The sequence below is a fragment of the Cervus elaphus genome, chromosome 9, assembly GCF_910594005.1.
Source record: "Cervus elaphus chromosome 9, mCerEla1.1, whole genome shotgun sequence".
NCBI lineage: Eukaryota > Metazoa > Chordata > Mammalia > Artiodactyla > Cervidae > Cervus > Cervus elaphus.
In genome coordinates, this window is record NC_057823.1 from 61,057,934 (window position 1) to 61,077,223 (window position 19,290).

Consider the following 19,290-nt stretch of genomic DNA (forward strand, 5'->3'; position numbering starts at 1 on the left):
CATTTCTCTTTATTGATGCTACATATAAATCTGAATATACTAATCTTGTCATGGAAATGTCAAAGATTATACAGTCCATCCATTAGAATCATTTTATTTATTATTAAGCTCTAGTGGATAATAAGAGTTAATAGTATGAGGAAAAATATATATTGCTTCCTTCCAGAGAGAAGGATCAAATTGCTTTGGAGCAGTTTTGTCCATTGGAACTTTTCACGATAAATGAAATAGTCTTCGTTCGCACTACCTAACCTTGCTGTATGTAACCACTGAGCTCTCGGGATGTGGCTACTAGACAGGGCAGGTCTAGAGACCTCCAGGTCAACGGAAAGACTTCATCAAAGAGATTGAGGGTGGAGAACAGATGATAGCCAAGTCAGATAGGTAAGAAGTTCTTTGGGAAGTGCTGCACGAATGTTCAGCCTTCTTAGGAATTAGGTGAGTGACTTAAGTCGAGCAAGATCTAATCTTGCAGAATGTCAGGGAAGATACTGAAACCCAGCATGAGCAGAGAAACCCACCCCCGAAGCTAAACGTTCCATGCAAATTCTGCTTGTGTTCCCTAACTTATAAATAGTCTGCTCTTATAATTATCTCCCCCATGAGGACAGAGCTTTGCAGTTAGCAAAGCAATTTCACATACATTATCTTGTTTGATTTTCACAGTGAGTTAGGCAAGAAAGGATTTATTTACCCAAGAAGCCCAAACTGGAATTCTCAGTGGATTTCAGGTAGAGAATGATCTTTGCTCTGAAGTTACTGTTAGCACCCCAAGTCCCTACTCTGCCAGGGATCATCTGAACTAATCAACATAAATAGAAGAGAAGCTAGACCAAGGGAGAAGAAACAGAAGCACTCCTCCATTCCCCTGTCAAATCACACGATGTTCCAGGCACTTTACGAGGCTCAGAGGACACAGTGAACAAAACTGGCAAAATCCTTGGCATTTATCCAATGCACAAAGAACTCCAGAATCAAATCCCTATATAACCCCAAATCAAATCAACATGGCTTATTCCTATCATCTGTCCCCCATGTGACTATGCATGGTCACAGTCTGCGGGTCCACACTATGCCTCCCAAGTGTGGAGCATCACTTGACTTAAAGAATGACTGAGCTGAAGCAAGCTTCCAAAGGAATATTCTCCCATATTTTACTGGTTAATATCAGATAAAATTATCATGTTTCTTCCTTTTGTCATTTGAATTTTGTATACACAATGTTGACCAGCAGAGATGAAAAGGCATCCTTGTTTTCTTCCTGACTTGAGTAGGAAAGCAGCCAATGTTTTCTCATTAGGTTATTTCTTCCTTTCTCTGTCATTATATTTGATGTGAGTTTTCTAGAGTGGCAAAAGTGACTTCTATAAGACTAAGAGAGATATTGGCAGATGGGGAAAACCTAGCTATAGAATTGGGTTAAAGATGTGATAAGGAGAGAGAAGCGAGCTCCAAATTCACTAACAATCAATTTATACACAGGATGAACCTGTTAGAATCCATTGCTCACATGTTACTAGCATTATGCCTCTTTCTTATATATGTGTGCATACAAATTAAAACTGCCCCAAGAAACATTCATATGATATAATTCATGTTTGGAAACCATTTTTTTAAAGACTATGTAACCTACATATCTGGACAAACTATTTCATCAGTTAACCAAATGGTATCCTCACTTCTATTTTGATTGTGGGCTGGATATTCCCAAAGAAGACAATTATCCAACACAAAACAACCAAACACAACTGCAGACTATTCTGCTAGCATGGGCACATTAGTCAGTACAAGCTGAGTGACCAAAGTCCTCTAAAAATGTCTTGCAAAAATGTATTATTTCACTGGCTACCCAACTGTTTGTTTAATAATAAAATGTCATGTAAGTCAAAGGGCTGTGAAGATAGGACCAAGTATGGGAAATCTACTGTTCTAAACCACCGAGGTCAGATTGGCTTGTTTTTAATTCAACTTGGAAAAGTAAAATTCCATTTTTTCAAAAAGATTTTAAGAGGAAAAAAGGTCAGAGTCTCAGAGTGCTGCCATTAACTGGCTCTCCTCAGTGTGAGTCTTGGATTGTAGACTAAGTCCTCTACAATAAGAGACGTAGGGAAGATTAAAAAAAAAAAAGTAACTTTCAGTTTTGAGCATGTGAATCTTTCATAAATCTGAAGATAATCACGAAGATACTTCATCAGCAAAAATGTACTGATCATTTGGTTATATACTATTTTGTAGACACTGTGTGAGGGGCTAAATGGCATACAGAGAAAAGAAAGCCACGGTTTCTACCCTCGAGGAATAATTGGCCTTATAGGGGTTAAATAAGGAACTCTATAATCTCAAGCAGTACAAATGCGAGAAAGAGTACTGTAAACAGGTCACTGCTATTCAGAGGAAGCAGAGAAGAACAAAGGATCCAATTGAAAAAACACAAAAAGGGTGTTTTCTATAGACGAGGTTAGTATCTATCCTGAGATGAGTTTCTATTAAGTTGATTATTTCTTTGAATAGTCAATGTGTGCCCAGGCAAGAAGTCAATGAGATTACAAAGAATAGACTTATCTGACCTAACCTTAGTTCCTTTTTAGAAAAGAGATGGAGAAAATGCCTGGATTTGAACAAGTTACTAATCTTCACAGTTTGCAGACAAGATAGAGAAATATGAGCATGATGGCAGACTTGACAGACTAATAAATATCTCACCTAATTTATCCAAAGAGTCAGGATGAACATGAGAAGTGGTAACCCTATTCCCGACTCTAAGTGGGCTGGACAAGACTGAACTCTGGAGTCAGGAAAACTAGGATCTGGATTCCAGCTTCCAGCTTCATCATTTACTATTACTGGTATGAATTTGGGCCAGTTACTTACCCTCTCTAAACCTTGGTTTACTCATCGTTAAAATGACAATAATTATAACACCAAATTCTTTGGGTGTTGTGAAAATTAAATGCAACAATGATTTCAAAGTTCTTAAATACAGTAACTGGCACACTTTTCTGGAATTATGTTAGGCATCATGATCATAATCATTATTATTAGTGATATGGAAGGAGGTCTCTGGTGGGCTGCCCCATACTTTGTCAATAGATGCCTTGGAAGAGGAAATTGACACACAGTTCCAAATTTGACATACACAGCTATAAATTTGTTCAGGCATCATCCTACGTTTCTGTGATTTATATTTTGCTTGTATGGTTAAAATTTGCATTTATTTAGATTTAACTCCATATTTCCAACATTGGCTGATTGGTTTTCCTTTCTAAAACCTTTAAGTCTGCCTTCTAACATGTTAGCTCTCCCTCAGGGCCATTTATTAATATGGTAGATGATAGCTCTACTTATGGAGACAGGGAAGACTCAGGAAATTTGTGGCTGGGGTGTGAGAAATAGAAGAATTCTATTTTGGATGCATGAAATTTGATATTCCAAAGAAACATATAAATGGGGTTGTCAAGGAAGCAAATTGGATCTTGTGGTCTGGAGTTCAAAGGGCAGCTATGACCTGGAGATATAAATTAAAGAGAGGGCTGACAGCATGATGATTGCATTTAAAGCTATGGATGCTTAAATCACATAAAGTGAGAATGTAGTTTGAGGAGAGTATTAGGAACCAAGTGCTGAAGAACTCCAACATTTAGAGGCCAGATAGAAAAGGAAGAACTGTTAAGGATTCTCAGAAGGTACTGATATTGAGTTAAGAGGAAACCCAGACAAATATGGTGTTTAAGAAAATTAATTTAGGAAATTTTTCAAGAAAAAAGCTGAGTCAGCTGCAAGAGGTCAAATAAGAAGAGTTTTTTCAAAATTTGAAACTTCTGTAAGAAAAAAGCTAACCAAAGTTCAAAATCAAGCAGAAGATGGGAGCATGTTTCTGCAACTTATCTAACAAAGGATTAATATTTGGAATATAATAAAGAACATCCAGAAATTAATCAGAAAAATAAAACATAGTTTTCAGACAAAGTACCAAATATAGGAAGGTGCAGTCAATAACTAATTTTAAAAAGGGCCAATCTATCAAATCATCTGGGAAATGCAAATAAAATGAAAGAGCATATTTCAAAGTAGTATATTAATAAAAGATGCATAATATCCAGTGAGGGGAAAGAATAGCAGATACTCTCACAGCCTGCTGATGAAAATGCAAGGTACTATGGTGCTCTGCTGTGCCGAGTCGCCTCAGTCGTGTCCGACTCTGTGCGACCCCATGGACAGCAGCCCACCAGGCTCCTCTGTCCAAGGGATTCTCTAGGCAAGAATACTGGAGTGGGTTGCCATTGCCTTCTCCAGTGGTGCTCTGGGAGGTCAGTTTTATGGTAAGCATAACATTCTTAAATGCACATAATTGTCAATAGTGCAATTTCACTTTCAGCAGTTATCTGAAAGGAATACTGGCACATGCACAAAGAAATGTGTTTCAGGACATTAAAAATAGTACAGTTAGTAATAGCAAAAGATTGGAGACACCTACATATCCATTAATGGGAAATAACTAAATAAAATGTAATATGTATTTTTAGTACAGAAGATTATGTAACAGTTAAAAATAATGAGTTAGATCTATATGTCTGAGTGGGATGATCTCTAAAACGCATTGTTAAAGAATAAAAAGCAAGGTCCAGAAAAGTACACACAGAATGGCTCCATTTATGTAAAATGAAGGGAGAAAAAATCTGTGAATCTGTATGTTTTTCTGAATGTTTGTAAATGCACTGAAAAGATTATAGACTAGTGGTAATTGTTGTCTAGGGGCTGGGTTAGTAGAATAAAAGCTGACTTTACTTTTCATTGCTACAGGTTTTATATTTCATTCATTCATCTGTATTTGTTTATGTCCTACTTGTGGGATTTTTAGGAAAAACACACATTTTTCTTAGATTGAGTTAAAATAGCCAATCTGGAGAATTAATTTTATGATTTGTTAAATTATCCATCAAGCAGCATATTGTGCATTTGTTACGTCGCAGGAAATAAAACAGGCAGGATTCCTGTCCTTGCAAGGCTTACACTCTTGTGGAGTCAAATAGTTTTCTCTTCTCTGTATAGGCTACCTCCACTCTTACAAGATTCTTCACCTCCACAGTGAAATACCTGATACCAATTTCCTGTACTTTTCATGGCCTCAGGAAGAAATAAATGTAAAGAACAAAGTGTGAAGAATATATACATAAGCCATCTCTAAACTGCTCTCTCTGCTTAACAATCATGCTGCAGATCTCCAAAAGCAGGAGGGATAAAATAATATAGTATTAGTAAAATAGGTTTCCTGGGCTTCCCTAGAAACCCTAAACTCTATGACTATTAGTGTGGGGAAAAGGCACCAGTTCTAAACAACTGTCTTAGTAAAGGCACTGCTAGAACAGACTCTCTAAGTAGTAGGCAACTGAGCTTAAATCACTAAAAGCTCTCTGGCACCCACACAGAAGTTCTAATACACAAACTTCACTTTACTGTAAGATCCTTTCTGCGACACTCATGAAGGCACAATAATTATTTATAAATAAGAATGCCAGCCTATAGGAGTATCCTTTGAGGCCTTTCTACCAGCTGGAATCTCAACATCATACTAGGATTTAACTGCAAGTCTGTTCACACCGGTAACAGAAAATTGAATTTATGTTTCTGAGAAATCTCTGAAGCAAAGTATTGATATTTCATAGAATCTCCTATGTTTTCTTCTTTTCTTACACATGCAAATGAAAAGTCCCCAGTTTTCAGCTGCCAAAACAGCTAAATACTGTCATCATCAGAAAAATTAAATGCTTTTCTCAGAGAAGGAGCTGCTGTGTGGAAATTCCTGTGCATCTCAGGACAAAGGAAAAAAATGTTGTTAATGATTCATCTTTGCTAAAGGATAAATGTACTTATCATACATGGCTTTCACAGTTTCACAGCTAAGAACAACTGTAAGCCAGGGTAGCAAGAAAATTATCAGAGTTGGGAAAGAGGCATCATGCCTAGTCACTGAAAATCAACTCCAAATTTTCTCCTACCTACATCAACCTATGAGACCTTGGGTAAATCACCTGACCTTTCCACACTCTTTCATATTCCAGTGCCTTCCTCATGCTGCTCATTCTATCTGGAATGCCTTCTTTGACATCTCCTCCAAGGCTGAATTCTTATAAAATGTTGTTTTGTGAAGTTTTCCCTCATTCCCTTAACCAAATCAGCTTCTTTCCTACTCGTATTCCCAGTCTACATTGTCCATACTTCCATTATATCATTTATCACATGGCATTACTATTGCACATTTATCACTTTGTTTAATTTTAGCTTATCATGTTATTTTATAGCCATCTTATGGTATCAGGTTATGTGCTATTAGTTCTACTCCTACTAATATTTACAATATTATTAATAGTATTATGAGCACTTTCTATGTGTCAGGCCCTATATGATTACCCCTAATTGTCATAAAAGTCCTATATGATGGTGTTATGATTATTACCAATTTTTACAGTTGAAAAAAGTAAAAATCAAGATCATGCAAATGATTAGTAGTGGCACTGTGGATCAAAATAAAGACTATTTTATTATGGCTTTAATTACTACCCTAAAATAGTACCTGTAAATAGGAGTAGATAATATATACTATATTCTTACTAGGTGTCAGATTCTGTACCATATGCTTTATACATAGTAGCTAATATGATTCTCAAAAAAGCACTGTGATGTAGAAATTGTGATTATGATTTTCATTTTTTAAATGAAATTAAAGGTTCAGAATGGTTGAATGACTGGGCTGAAGTCAAAGAACTCTGGAGGCTGGATTTGAATACAGGCCATTGTCCCCCAGTGCCTAAGCGCTTATCCACTACTCTATTCCATTAACAGATGGGAGAAGTTTATTTTAATATTTGAAAATACTATACAAATTTTTAAGAATAATCCATCTGGAAACAGAAAACTCAAAAGTTACCTCTTCTGAGTCATGCAAGTGATCAAAATCTAAGAAGCCCCAGAGCACTCACCTTAGCACATGTGTGGATCCATTAATGGTTGTGGTTGAACAGGGGACAGTCTGGCCCAGAATGGAAGGTCTTCGGTAGCGTTCATCATCACAGCAGAGGATGATGAGGAAGGCACGTCTAAAAGACTTATTCAAGAAGGCGTAGAGAAAGGGGTTCAACCCAGAATTGATGTAGCCAAGCCAGAGGAAAGCGGTCCACACCTGCCCGGGAACAGTATAGTCTACAAATGGATCCACAATATTGGTGACAAAGAATGGAGCCCAGCAAAGGCAGAAGCAGCCCATGATGATGCACAGAGTCTTGGCTGCTTTGGTCTCTGTCCTCATGCGATGAGTGCTATGCTGGTCTGTTGGTTGGAGCCTGCCCTCTGTAGGGGCTCCTGCCCGTTGTAGCATCTGGATCTGGTGAGCATGCTCCTTAGCTGTGACATAGATGCGATAATAGGCCAGCACCATGAGGAGAAATGGGATGTAGAAGGCTACCACGGAGCATGTGATGGCATAGGGCTTGTTGACCATGAAGATACAGTACGTAGAGTTAGAGTTCTGATTGAACTTCCTTTTTTCTATCTGAGAGTTAGAGGGAAAGAGGAAGTGAGAAAGTGGGGGGGAAAGGAAGAAAAAAGTGGGGGGAAAGGAAGAAAAAAGTGAATAGGAAGAAGCAGGAGAGGAATGAGAAAAATTGTAAGAAAATACAAAGGATGAAAAAGAAGAGAAAAGGAGGATTTGGAAGGTCGAAAGAAAGAGGAAAGGAATAGAGAAGGAAAGGGAGGGATTGATAAAAGAAAAGGGTGAGGGGAAAGAAAATGAAAAAGGTTTATCAGAAAAACTTTTGTTTTTCTTCTAATAAGCCTACAGCATATAAAACCATGACAGTAGAAAAGGAATATGCTTTTGGCTGCTTTGGGTCTTCTTATCTCTCAGAATTTCCATAAAAAACTTCTAGAATTTTGATAGGAACTAGAATAGCATAACTGAGGAAAAATGACATTTTTTCAATGCTAAGATTTCCAATTCACAAGCATGATAATTCTTTCTCTTTATGTAAGTCTTTCAGAATTTATTTCAGTAATATTTTATATTTTTATATAAATATCTTTTGCCAGATTTAACATAAATATTTGCACTTTTATTCTAATGCAAATAGTACTATGCTAAATTCATATTCCAAACTGTCTGCTGCTAATATGCAGAACTCTGAAAAATTTTTGTATATTGGTTATGTATTCAACAATTTTGTTAAATTAGTAACTAATATTTCATCTTTAGATTCTTCTGAATGTTTTCCATGAATAATCATGTGATCTGCAAATAATGACAACTTCATTTCTTTCTTTCTAGTCTTAATACCATTTTTCTTTGCATGTTGAACTTAGTAAGATCTCTAGTACAATACTGAATAAAAATGGTAACAGTGGACACCATTGTTCCAGTCCCAGTTTTAGGAGGGGAGATTTCAATATTTTACTATTAAGTATGATATTTGCTGTCAGTTTTTTGTCAATGCCCTCTATTTGAGAAAGCTTCCTTCTATTCTTACTTTGATGAAAAATTTTTAAATTATGATTGTATGTTGAAACTTGTCAATGCATTTTTGATAGTAATAAGATGATCATGTGGGTTTTCCCTTCTTTCTTTAATTCATACAGTGGCATATAGTGTTGTATTACTGGTATAAACCTCACTCGCCTTGAATACTGTGATATACTAGATTCATCTTAGGAACTGAAAGACTTTTCTTCCACTTATAAACTCTGCATGCTGATGGCTCTTGGTTATCAGTCTTCTCTAGGAATAGATCTTGGTTGAAGAGAGCTGTGTAACCCAATGACACTTCCCCTCCTGAGGTCAGCCTGCATCCAGTGTGAACACACACGTGAATACAGATATGAACAAAAATATGTATTATAAACAATATGCTATTTCATTCACTGTGTACACATTTAGTATCTTGTCTTATAGTATATTGTAAGGTTATAGTATACCTTCTTATTGAATTGACATTATTATTATAATAAAATCTCTTTTTATCTCAGTATTACTTGCCTCAAGTCACAGGAACTTAATCCTATATTTCACCTAGGAACAAAGATTCATGATTTGCTAATTCAGTATTTGCAGCAACTTTATTACCATGAATAACAAGGATCAGCTACACATGTATAGAGAACACCTGGGTTACGCTAGTTTCTATCTAGGCCAATTCAATGTGCAAATGAGTGAAAGATATGAAATGCAACTACAATATCATGGAGCAAACACTAAGCATGTTAATAGTAAGCAGATGCCCCATTCCCCAGTTACATGAATTAAACAGGGGATGCTTCTATCTCACTGTCACAAAAGAACACAGTTCACTAGGTTATTTCTCTTGGAAGTTCTACGTCAGAAGGTAAGAGTGCTGAGTCCTTGTTACAAATTTTGATGCACAGAAGCTTATACTTCCAAAGGTCTTCTCCATTAGGGATTAAGTTTAGCACAAACATAAGGACATAGACTCTTGGGTCCAGTAAGCTTGGGCTTAGCTCTAGTCACCAGCACTCCCTACCAATGACTTAACCTCGTTGACCCTCAGTTTCCTGAGAATGATAACAGGATTACTTCACAGCACTGTTGTGAGTCCTGAGTGAGACAATGATTAAATTAACACAGGGCTCAGCACACAGTAAGTGTTCGACATTTGCTGGCCATTATTATATTTACCCACTCATTATTAGAAATTTGAATTTCACTTCCCCCAAGAGTGATAAAACTGAAAGCCTGAAAGAAAAGGGATAGGATTTAAAAAAATATCCATACAGTCTCCCTTGTACGGATCCCCTTTCATTTCTCCACTCCTCTGTCCCCAGCATTTCTTTCAGAAGCCCAAGGAACTCTTGTTCTGACATACCACATGCAAATCCTGGCCCAGTCTTGGCTTGGATATCCTTTCCTGGACAAAGAATAAGGCAAGATTAGGGGCTAGGAATGGGATGGAGAGAGGAATAGGCAGTTCCTATTCTGACTGGTCCTCTTGGGTCAGAGCTCACTCTCAATCTCTCCTCCCCATTCCCTGGTCAGAGTCCTGGGATCCATCTTAAAGTAACTGCCTGACAACTTCCTTAGGGAAAAAAGTATATACATATATCTGCTAATGGATCCAAACCATAGCTTTCAATCTTCAATGCAAGTTTGATATTGAAAACAAAGTATGTCAGAGTTGGAAACTCTTCAAGAGCATCTAGACAGGAGTTGACAGATGCCTGCAACCTGTGTTTTCCTGCACTGCTCAAAGACACTGTTCCCAATGAGGACCCAAGGATCTTCTCATCACAGCCCTTCAGGAAGTGGCTCAGTGACAGAGCTGGGCTCAGGGTCCAGTTCTGGACTCCTGGCCCATCATTCTCTGGAAACCTCCACCCCCATGACAGGTTTTCCGTGGGTCACCATAAGCCTCAAAGGGTCTCAGCATGAAATGAGATGAAGGTGTCTTGGGATACTCAGGCTCTGGAGTTTGTCTGCTAAGCTTTGAATACCTGTTCCGCTATTCACTAGCTGTGAATTCACAGGCACATTACTTCACCATTTTTGAACCTGAGTTTTCTCAGTTGTGAAATGGGGGGAAATTATTGTAATTTTCCCAAAGGGATGCTGCTGTCAGGATTACATGTATTTAGTGTACTACTTTCTGGCATACAGTAAACTTTCAAAAATGTTAGCCTGCTTTTTGTTGTTGTTGTTGTTGTTATTATTGTTATTCTGTCAGGATCTTTCTTAGGATACCCACCTAACCTGACATTGTTTGTTTATTTAGAATCCCAAGCAAACAAAGTTAGTCAGACAGCAAACCCATAGGGTCTGCATGAGTACTCACCAAATCAATTATTCCAATGTTATTCCAGCCTTGCATTATAGGGAGAAAAGAGATAAACATGGGGATGACCCAGCAGCCTCCCAGCATTAATGCGATGCGCAGAGGGGTCATCTTGTTCCTATAGACCAAAGGCTGGCAGCAGATGGCATAATACCTGGAGAGAGAATAGAGGGGGTGGGTGCCAAGGGAAAGGATAGATGAGAGGGAGAAGGAGGAGGCATAATTCATGAGAGAGTTCAGAGGAGAAGGGAAATAAGAAGAGGGAATAGTGGGAAAGGGGAAAATTAGAGGGGGAAGTAGAGAATAAAAATAAGGAAGGAGGAAAAAAGAACGAGAAGGGGAAATTGGATGAGTGAGTAGTAGAGGAAGGGAGAGAGAAGTGGGAGAACAACAGAGAAAATAAAAAGCAATTGTACAATAAAATATTGTATTGTCCAGTGAGTTTCTGCTACTATAAATATAAACTTTAGATCACACATATGAGAACCATTACCAGACATTGGTCCCATATCCCTCTTCCCCTCCCGATACCTGAGAAACTCAACATATACTGGAGAGTCTGCTCTGTCTCAGGCACAGACCTAACACTACCCTCATGCCTAGGAATTTTAAAGGCTACTGCCCAGCTCTCTGGGCGTCTGTGTCCAGATATATGCAGTCCTTTTGACAACAATGTGAGGTAACCCAGAGTTGACCCTACATCTGAACTCTAAGAACAGTATCTCAAACTTGCCCCATCCTCTTGATACCTACCTACACTGAGTTGATGCTCTAAGTCAGTATTCTTTAAATTTTGGTCCAGGGATTCTGCCCTTCCTCTCTATATCAGACTCACCTGAGGAGATCTACTTAAAATGCAGATTTCAAAGATCTCCTGAAATAGAGCCTGAGGGGGAGGAACCTGCAGTTTGCATTCTGACAAGTGGAAATCATCACTGCTGTTTGCTACATATGTCCAGTTCCTGGCCTCCTTGTGGTTGAGTGGGGCCAAATGACTATTTTGGCCTGAGTCATGAATAAAATCAACATGTATTATCTCTGGACTGAAGCATTTCTCTCTGATACCAAGAAAGTAAAGCTTCAAATATTTCCTGCTCCATCATTTCCTACCTACTGGTAGAGACCATCTCATTCCCATTTATCAGGGTCTGATCTCCTTCAGTGGACTCTCTGCTCATGGTTTGCAGAGCTCAGATTCTGCCTATATTACTGAAAGTGAAAGTGGAGTCACTCAGTCCTGTCTGACTAATTGCGACCCCACAGGCTGTAGCCTACCAGGCTCCTCCGTCCTTGGGATTTTCCAGGCAATAGTACTGGAGTGGGCTGCCATTTCCTTCTCCAGGGGATCTTCCCGACTCAGGGATCGAACCCGGGTCTCCCGCATTGTAGACAGATGCTTTACCATCTGAGCCACCAAGGAAGTCCTGCCTATGGTACTAGCTTTCTTCTTATCTCCAGAGAGAGGTACAACTTGCCCCACTCAATGATCTGGCCTCTAATTCCTAGATTGTTCCTTGTATGTTGTTCCAATCTTGGAGACCATTACTTCCATCCCCAGACAGTTCACTGAATCTGACAACAAGTAAAATATCATGGTAAGCCTATCAGCCATTTGTCTTTGGAAAAGTCAAAGAAAAAAAAGCAAAACGACAGCCTGGAGGCTAAATCTATTCTTTAAGATTTTACACCATTTAATGATAAGCCACCCCCTTATACCCTTCATTTTATGCAATTCAGTTTGTTAATTTTTACCACCTCTTCCCTTCTTTTCTTAATTCAAAGTCTAACTAATAGAACAAAGGCTATATTCTTTGACAAGCTGGTGGCAGAATGAATTGGGAGAGGGGGTGAAATGAGAAGGAGAGCCCAGTGTTGGAGCATGAGAAGAGAGTGCCATAGGATATGGGAGAGGAGAATTATACCCTTCCCTCCAAGGCATCAAAGAGTAGGCGACCACAGTGCGTCAGGGAACTCTCTGTGCCCAGCAAGAGAGTGTCCTGGTCTGGACCAGGGTGCAAAGAACAACAAACCAAAGAATGAGAGAGGGGATTACTCCGGAACTCATTTCTTTATCTATAAAACTGACATGATAGCCAAATCTAAATAAGGCTAACTCAGTAATGGAAAGAATCATGATTAAGTGGAATTCTCTTCACACTCTTGACTTACATAAGAAAGGCAAATTTTTCTGAATGGCTGTATTAATAATCATCAGAGGTTTACTTACAAAAAAGTTGATGAATTTGGAGTATATGAAAATATAATTTTTTTTTTTTCAAAATTTGCTCCCTTCCTCACTTCCTACTAGAGGGCCTAGATTAGCTAGATTATATATTGGTTTTGTACATTTACCATCTTCCCTCTTCTTTCTTGGTAATGGCATCCCAAGTCCTTTGGGAATTCTCTTTTCACTTGCTGTTGTATAGTTGGGAAAATAAATGATGTGACTCTGACTTTTCTAGCCAGGGAGTGACCTAATCAGACATTTTCCTGGAACGCTGAATGTCATGCAGAGTGATGAGAAGATGGGAAAGTCAGCAAAGGTCCCTCTATTCCCACAGCTGCCTCCTGCTCTTAGCAGGACTGAGAGCAGCTCCTGCTCCTTAGATATTTGGGCAGTCATGCTCTTGCCCCTTTAGGTTCTCAGTTCTTTAGTTCTTCCTTCAATTAAACAAGCCACCTCATATCTTTCCACTAAATTCCCTTTTTTCAGTCGATGTTATGGGTTGAAATGCGTTTCCCTCTCCCAAAAGATATGCTGAAATCCAAACCTTCAGTGCCTTGGAATATGGACTTACTTGCAAGCAGGTTCTTTAGAGAAGTAATAAAATGAAAATGAGGTGATTAGTATGGGCCTTAATCCAACATGACTGAAATCCTTATAAAAATGGGAAGTTAGACAAGACAGACACACTCAGACAAAACGGCAATGTGAAGACAGAGGATGGAAATGACGCTTCAGCAAGCCAAAAAAATACCAAAGAGTGCCAGCAAAACACTTCAAGCTAGGAAGAGGCAAGGAAGAATCTTTTCCCTACAGGTTCAGAGGGAGCAGGGACCTGCTAACACCTTGATTTCAGATGTCTAGTCTCTAAAGCTGAGATAATAAATATCCTGTTGTTCCAAGCCACTCAGTTTGTGGTACTTTATTATGACAGCTCTAGCAAAACCTAATAAAGTTGGCTAAAAGAAGTTTCTGCTACTTGTAACCAAAGTACCTTGCCTCTGTGAAAATGGTAATGAATGCCAGATATGTCCTTCATAGAAACTTTGTTCTAAGTAAGAATGCTTTCATTTTTATTCACTACACCTCCAGGTCAAAGCTCAAATTATAGCATCTCTTCATCCACCAACCCAAAGAAGGCAATCAAAAAATAACTGAAAAAAGGTGCTTCCCTATCTTTGCTGAATAACTTATGATTTTTGCGGTTTGGAACAGGTACCAAGATACTGGGTAAAGAAAGACAGGAGACTTCAGGAATTTGGTTGAATCTCCATTGTCATGTAGATGCAAAAATTCAAAAAGGCAAAACCAAATCAAATATTTTATAGGACAAAAGGTATGTTTGAAGAGGCAAGATGAAGATTCTTCTGATTTCCATAAGTAGATATGTATGTTTAGAGGATTATGTTGGGAAGACAACAGAATTTACAGAAACGGACTATGACCACAAGGTTATACTCATTGGTAAAGAATCCACCTGCAACGCAGGAGACCCCGGTTCGATTCCTGGGTTGGGAAGATCCTCTGGAGAAGGGAAAGGCTACCCACTCCAGCATTCTTGAGCTTTCCTTGTGGCTCAGCTGTTAAAGAATCCGCCCACGATGCGGAAGACCTGGATTCGATCCCTGGGTTGGGAAGATCCCCTGGAGAAGGGACAGGCTACCCACTACATTCTGGCCTGGAGAATTCCATGGACTATACAGTCCATGGGGTCGCAGAGTCAGACACAACTGAGTGACTTTCACTTTCACTTTCTTTTCTAAGCCTAGTTTGGCCAAGGTGATTGTCTGATTTCATAGCATAATGAATATCATGTGGACAATAAGAGCTCCCCAAATTCTGTTGTCCAAACATTCAATGCATTAATTTGCATTGTTGTTGTTTAGTCACTAAGTCGTATCTGACTCTTTTGTGACTTCATGGACTGTGGCCTGCTAGGATCCTCTGTCCATGAGATTTTCCAGGCAAGAATATTGGAGTAGGTTGCCATTTCCTTCTCCATGGGAATCTTCCCAGCCCAGGGATCGGACCTGCATCTCCTGCATTGACAGGTGGATTCTTGACCACTGAGCCACTTAACTTGTGTTGCCCTTGGCTACTTGGAGCTGCTGTTACAGAAATAATGGGGACAGGTTCTTTTTTGAAATTCAACTTTAAGAGGCATCCTGTGGATGCAGTACACATCCTACCTATCGCTTACACATTTACATACACAGTCTGTGCTCTGAACAATGAGGGACTGGAATAAAGTTGCTTGGAAAGTTCATTTCCCAGAGGAATAAGGTAGGACATAGTGATGGTTTCATGCACAGACAGCTGTAGAAAGTTACTCTTGCATGATGTGAGGTGGGGGCTTCCCTGGGGCTCAGATGGTAAAGAATCTGCCTGCAATGTAGGAGACCGAGGTTCAATCCTTGGGTTGGGAAGATCCCCTGGAGAAGGGAATGGCTACCCACTCCAGTATTCTTGCTAGAGAATCCCATGGTCAGAGGAGTCTGGTGGGGTACAGTCCAAAGGGTCACAAAGAGTCAGGCTAACACACACACACAAACTGATGTTAGGTGGTGGAGCAAGCCTAGGAAAAATCCTTTATTTCCTACTATAAAAAATAACAATAAGTAAAGGGGGAAAAAGAATTTTGTTTTCTCTGAACTATATTGCTGCTACTGCTGCTGCTAAGTTGCTTCAGTCATGTCCGACTTTGTGCAGCCCCATAAACGGCAGCACACCAGGCTCCCCCATTCCTGGGATTCTCCAGGCAAGAACACTGGAGTGGGTTGCATGAAATTGAAAAGTGAAAGTGAAGTCGCTCAGTAGTGTCCAACTCTTAGCAACCCCATGGACTGCAGCCTACCAGGCTCCTCCGTCCATGTGATTTTCCAGGCAAGAGTACTGGAGTGGGGTGCCATTGCCTTCTCCAAACTAGACTGAAATTGTGAATTACAGGTAAGGATGACTAAGAAAAATACTAAACTTTGTCTAAGTATGTGTTTTACTTAAATATTCTCCTCTACACTTTCAATCTGGTGTCATGTCCTACAATAAAAATAATATGATTTTTAAGTGACATAGAATAGAGACTTTAAGACTAAAAACTATAAGGTTTTTATTTGGAGCTCAAATTAAAGCTCTCACTTGACTTTGTGGGCCCAAGATTCTCACCAAGGCCTTGGGGCCCTTGAGACAGCTGTCATAAATAAGCCACCTCATATCCTTCTAATTTCTTTCCTCATATCTCTCCAATCTTTGCTTTCTAGCAAAGGATCCAGAAAAATAAACATCCTCTTGAAGGATGTAAATTAAGTATGTGAAAATCAATATCACTGAAGAAAATGATGAATAAAAATTGAGTTCCACTATGAACTGACTAATAAAGGGAGCTTCTTTAACATTCTAGCTTTGTTTGTAGATCAAGGACCAGATAGATATAAAAAAACTTGATTTTTACCTATCATGGTTGCTTTTAATACTTACTTTTGGATTATATTACCAGTGTTAATAACAAACATATTTTTCCTATAATGAACTGCCCCCCAAACACATGTGCAACATTGACAGAAATAGCTAGTTAAATTTGCAAGTTATTTGGAGTTTATGAAAAGCATGCTGAGTTAATAATAAGATCTACTCTTCATTTCCTTACCAAGGAAATTTCCTACTTGTAATCTCATTTGGTCCTCCTCACAACTACTTTTGAGAAAGGAACTATAAATGCACCCATTTCACATATGAGGAAAGACAGAAGTGTCAAGACTTGTCCAAGGTCTCGCTGGTGGTAAGAACCAAGCTGGGATCCGGCCCAGGCAGCCTGGCACAAGGGCCAGGACGTTGACCTCATTACTGTCACTTCACTCTGTCACTCCCCTGAAACCCCCAAGGGATTATTCTAATTCTTTACAAGCCATTTTAAAAAACAATCAAAACATAAAAAATGTTGAATCTCAAAACTTGAAGGATCCTCAAAATCCCCAAGTCCCCACATCTCTTCTAAAATGAAGCATATCCAAGCCTGCATGAAAGCACAAAGGACTGGGAATTCACCAAGTCCTACAACAGTACACTCTAAACTTAAGACTATCCCGAAGTTAAAAAGGTCTCCTTCAAAACTGATTTTCTGTAACTTCCAGTTTTACCCTCTGTCTCGAATTTAAATTTCTATCTCTAATTCTCCTTCTGCACAGTGGTCCTAGATATCTAAGGAGAGCTTTCACATTTCTCTTGAGTTTTATTTTCTGCAGGTAAAAATATTCCCAGTTGCATGCAACCCAGATTGATTTTTCACACCAAAGTATATTTTGCAATGTATGGAGACATATTTTGTGGTCATGATTGGAAAGGGTGATGCTATTGACATTCAGGGAGCAGAGGTCAGAAATGCTGCCAAATGTCTTACAATGCACAAGACGGCCTGCTACAACAAAGTCACCTGATCTCCAATGACAGTGGTGCTGCAGTTGAAAAACTCTGGTCTAGAGGAGGTGATTTTCACCAACGGCAGGGACTCTGTCCTCTGTATGTGTTAGTGTGCCATTCCCTGTTAAGAATGGTAGCTATAAGGACAGCATAATTCTCTGGTGTATTCTATACAGATCAGAGAAGCCTAGAATATTACCTTCCGCTCTACCCACCATAACTTAACACAACCTACAGGACACCCAGCAGCACAGTATAAGAGACCTGCACCTTCTCAGAGCTATGATCTAGGACAGGCTGTGAGAAAGTCTACCCCGAACTGATTTATACGTTTCAGAGATGTTTGCCTGTTCTCAATTGTATCCTCAATGCCTAGTACAATGCTATATATAGAGTTATACTCACAAAAGGGCTGAATAAATAGTAAACCCTGGATCACTACCAATTAAAATAAATTACACTAAAATGTGGGACCAGGTTTTGAGAATGTGAAAAGCTGTGTCTATCAGAGGGATGAGGAAAGGCTGTCTCCAATAAGTGTCTTTTAAGTTGGATTTTGGGCTTTCCCAGTGGCTCAGTAGTAAAGATTCTACCTGCAGTGCAGGAGCCACGGGTTCGATCCCTGGGTTAGGAAGATTCCCTGGAGGAGGGCATGGAAACCCACTCCAGTATTCTTGCCTGGAGAATCTCATGGACAGAGGAGCCTGGGAGGCTACAGTACACAGGGCTGCAAAGAGCTGGACACGACTGAAGTGACTTAGCACAACATAGCACAAGGAGAGTGGAGGAGAAAACACGATCCAGGTATTATAAAGAGCATGGACAAAGACCTGGGGCAGAAATTTTATACATATACACATCCATCTATAAATATACATCCACGTATCCACATACACACATAAATACAACAGAGTACAATTAGCTGGAAGGGAGAGTGTTTATATGGAAGTAGAAGGAAGTAAGCCTAAAAAAGCTGACTGAGGGGCAGATCTCAGTGCAATAGTTCTCCAGTGATGATGTGCTTTAGAATCACCTGGAGAGCTTGTTGAAACACAGGTACAGGTATATCTTGAATGGGGCCTAAGAATTTGCATTTCTGATATGTTCCCAAATGATCTGTTGATGGTCATCCGGTGACCACACTTTGAGACAATTGTCTTAGAGGTTTTTGAATGCTATGCTAGGAAGAGTCACCGAGAGTTTTTTTGAACTGGGAAATGTCCATCACAATCAACACTGCTCTACCAAAGGAACTGAATTACAACAAATTCAAGAAAAAGAGTGGTTGGTTCACAGGCTAGCTGGATAGTGTTCATCAGAAAAAGCAATTCTGTCTCATCTGAGGACTAGGTTAATCCACTGGATTAATCTAGGTCTGTTCTCTAGACTTCCACTGGACAATTCACACCCTTTTTTTTTTTAACTAGAAAACTTTTACAAAGTGGTTAAGTAAATGTTTAAATGACAAATGAGGTTCCAGATGGCCAGGATTAACTAAAATGTAGCAAGGATATTTACAAAGTAATATATTATGCAAAACATTTCCAAGCATTGCTCACAAAACTCCATTAGAATCCCCTTTGGTAGACCAATCACTAGTTTCCCCAACTATAGCCATGTGTAACTGTGTGATCAAATTGCTTTTAAATGTCTCTGGGGACAGAATTTACTTTGACAACTTTTAGAAGGCAGTCATGTATTTTTAAGTTCCATGCTAATCTTTCCCACTCCTCTTGCAATTAAGGAAAATTCTTCCTCCTCACTTACTGCCCTTCCAACCACAGTGAAGGCAGAAGGAGCAAAGAGAACAACTTGGAGCCCTAG

The 19,290-nt window shown here is 39.2% G+C and overlaps 1 protein-coding gene across 12 annotated transcripts in view; it reads right to left on the reverse strand.

Annotated features, from left to right (window-relative positions):
• The window catches only part of HTR4 (5-hydroxytryptamine receptor 4), a 183,750-nt gene that overhangs the window by 48,401 nt on the left and 116,059 nt on the right, over positions 1 to 19,290 (reverse strand). For 8 of the 12 annotated variants that reach the window (XM_043913213.1, XM_043913220.1, XM_043913215.1 and 5 more), the window contains 3 exons: positions 10,830 to 10,983; positions 9,867 to 9,908; positions 6,978 to 7,546 (listed from right to left, as the gene is read on the reverse strand). In XM_043913213.1, coding sequence (XP_043769148.1) covers positions 6,978 to 7,546; positions 9,867 to 9,908; positions 10,830 to 10,983 — 765 coding nt within the window. The remainder of the gene's footprint in view (positions 1 to 6,977; positions 7,547 to 9,866; positions 9,909 to 10,829; positions 10,984 to 19,290) is intronic. The other 4 variants (XM_043913219.1, XM_043913223.1, XM_043913218.1 and 1 more) reach the window with 1 other exon arrangement.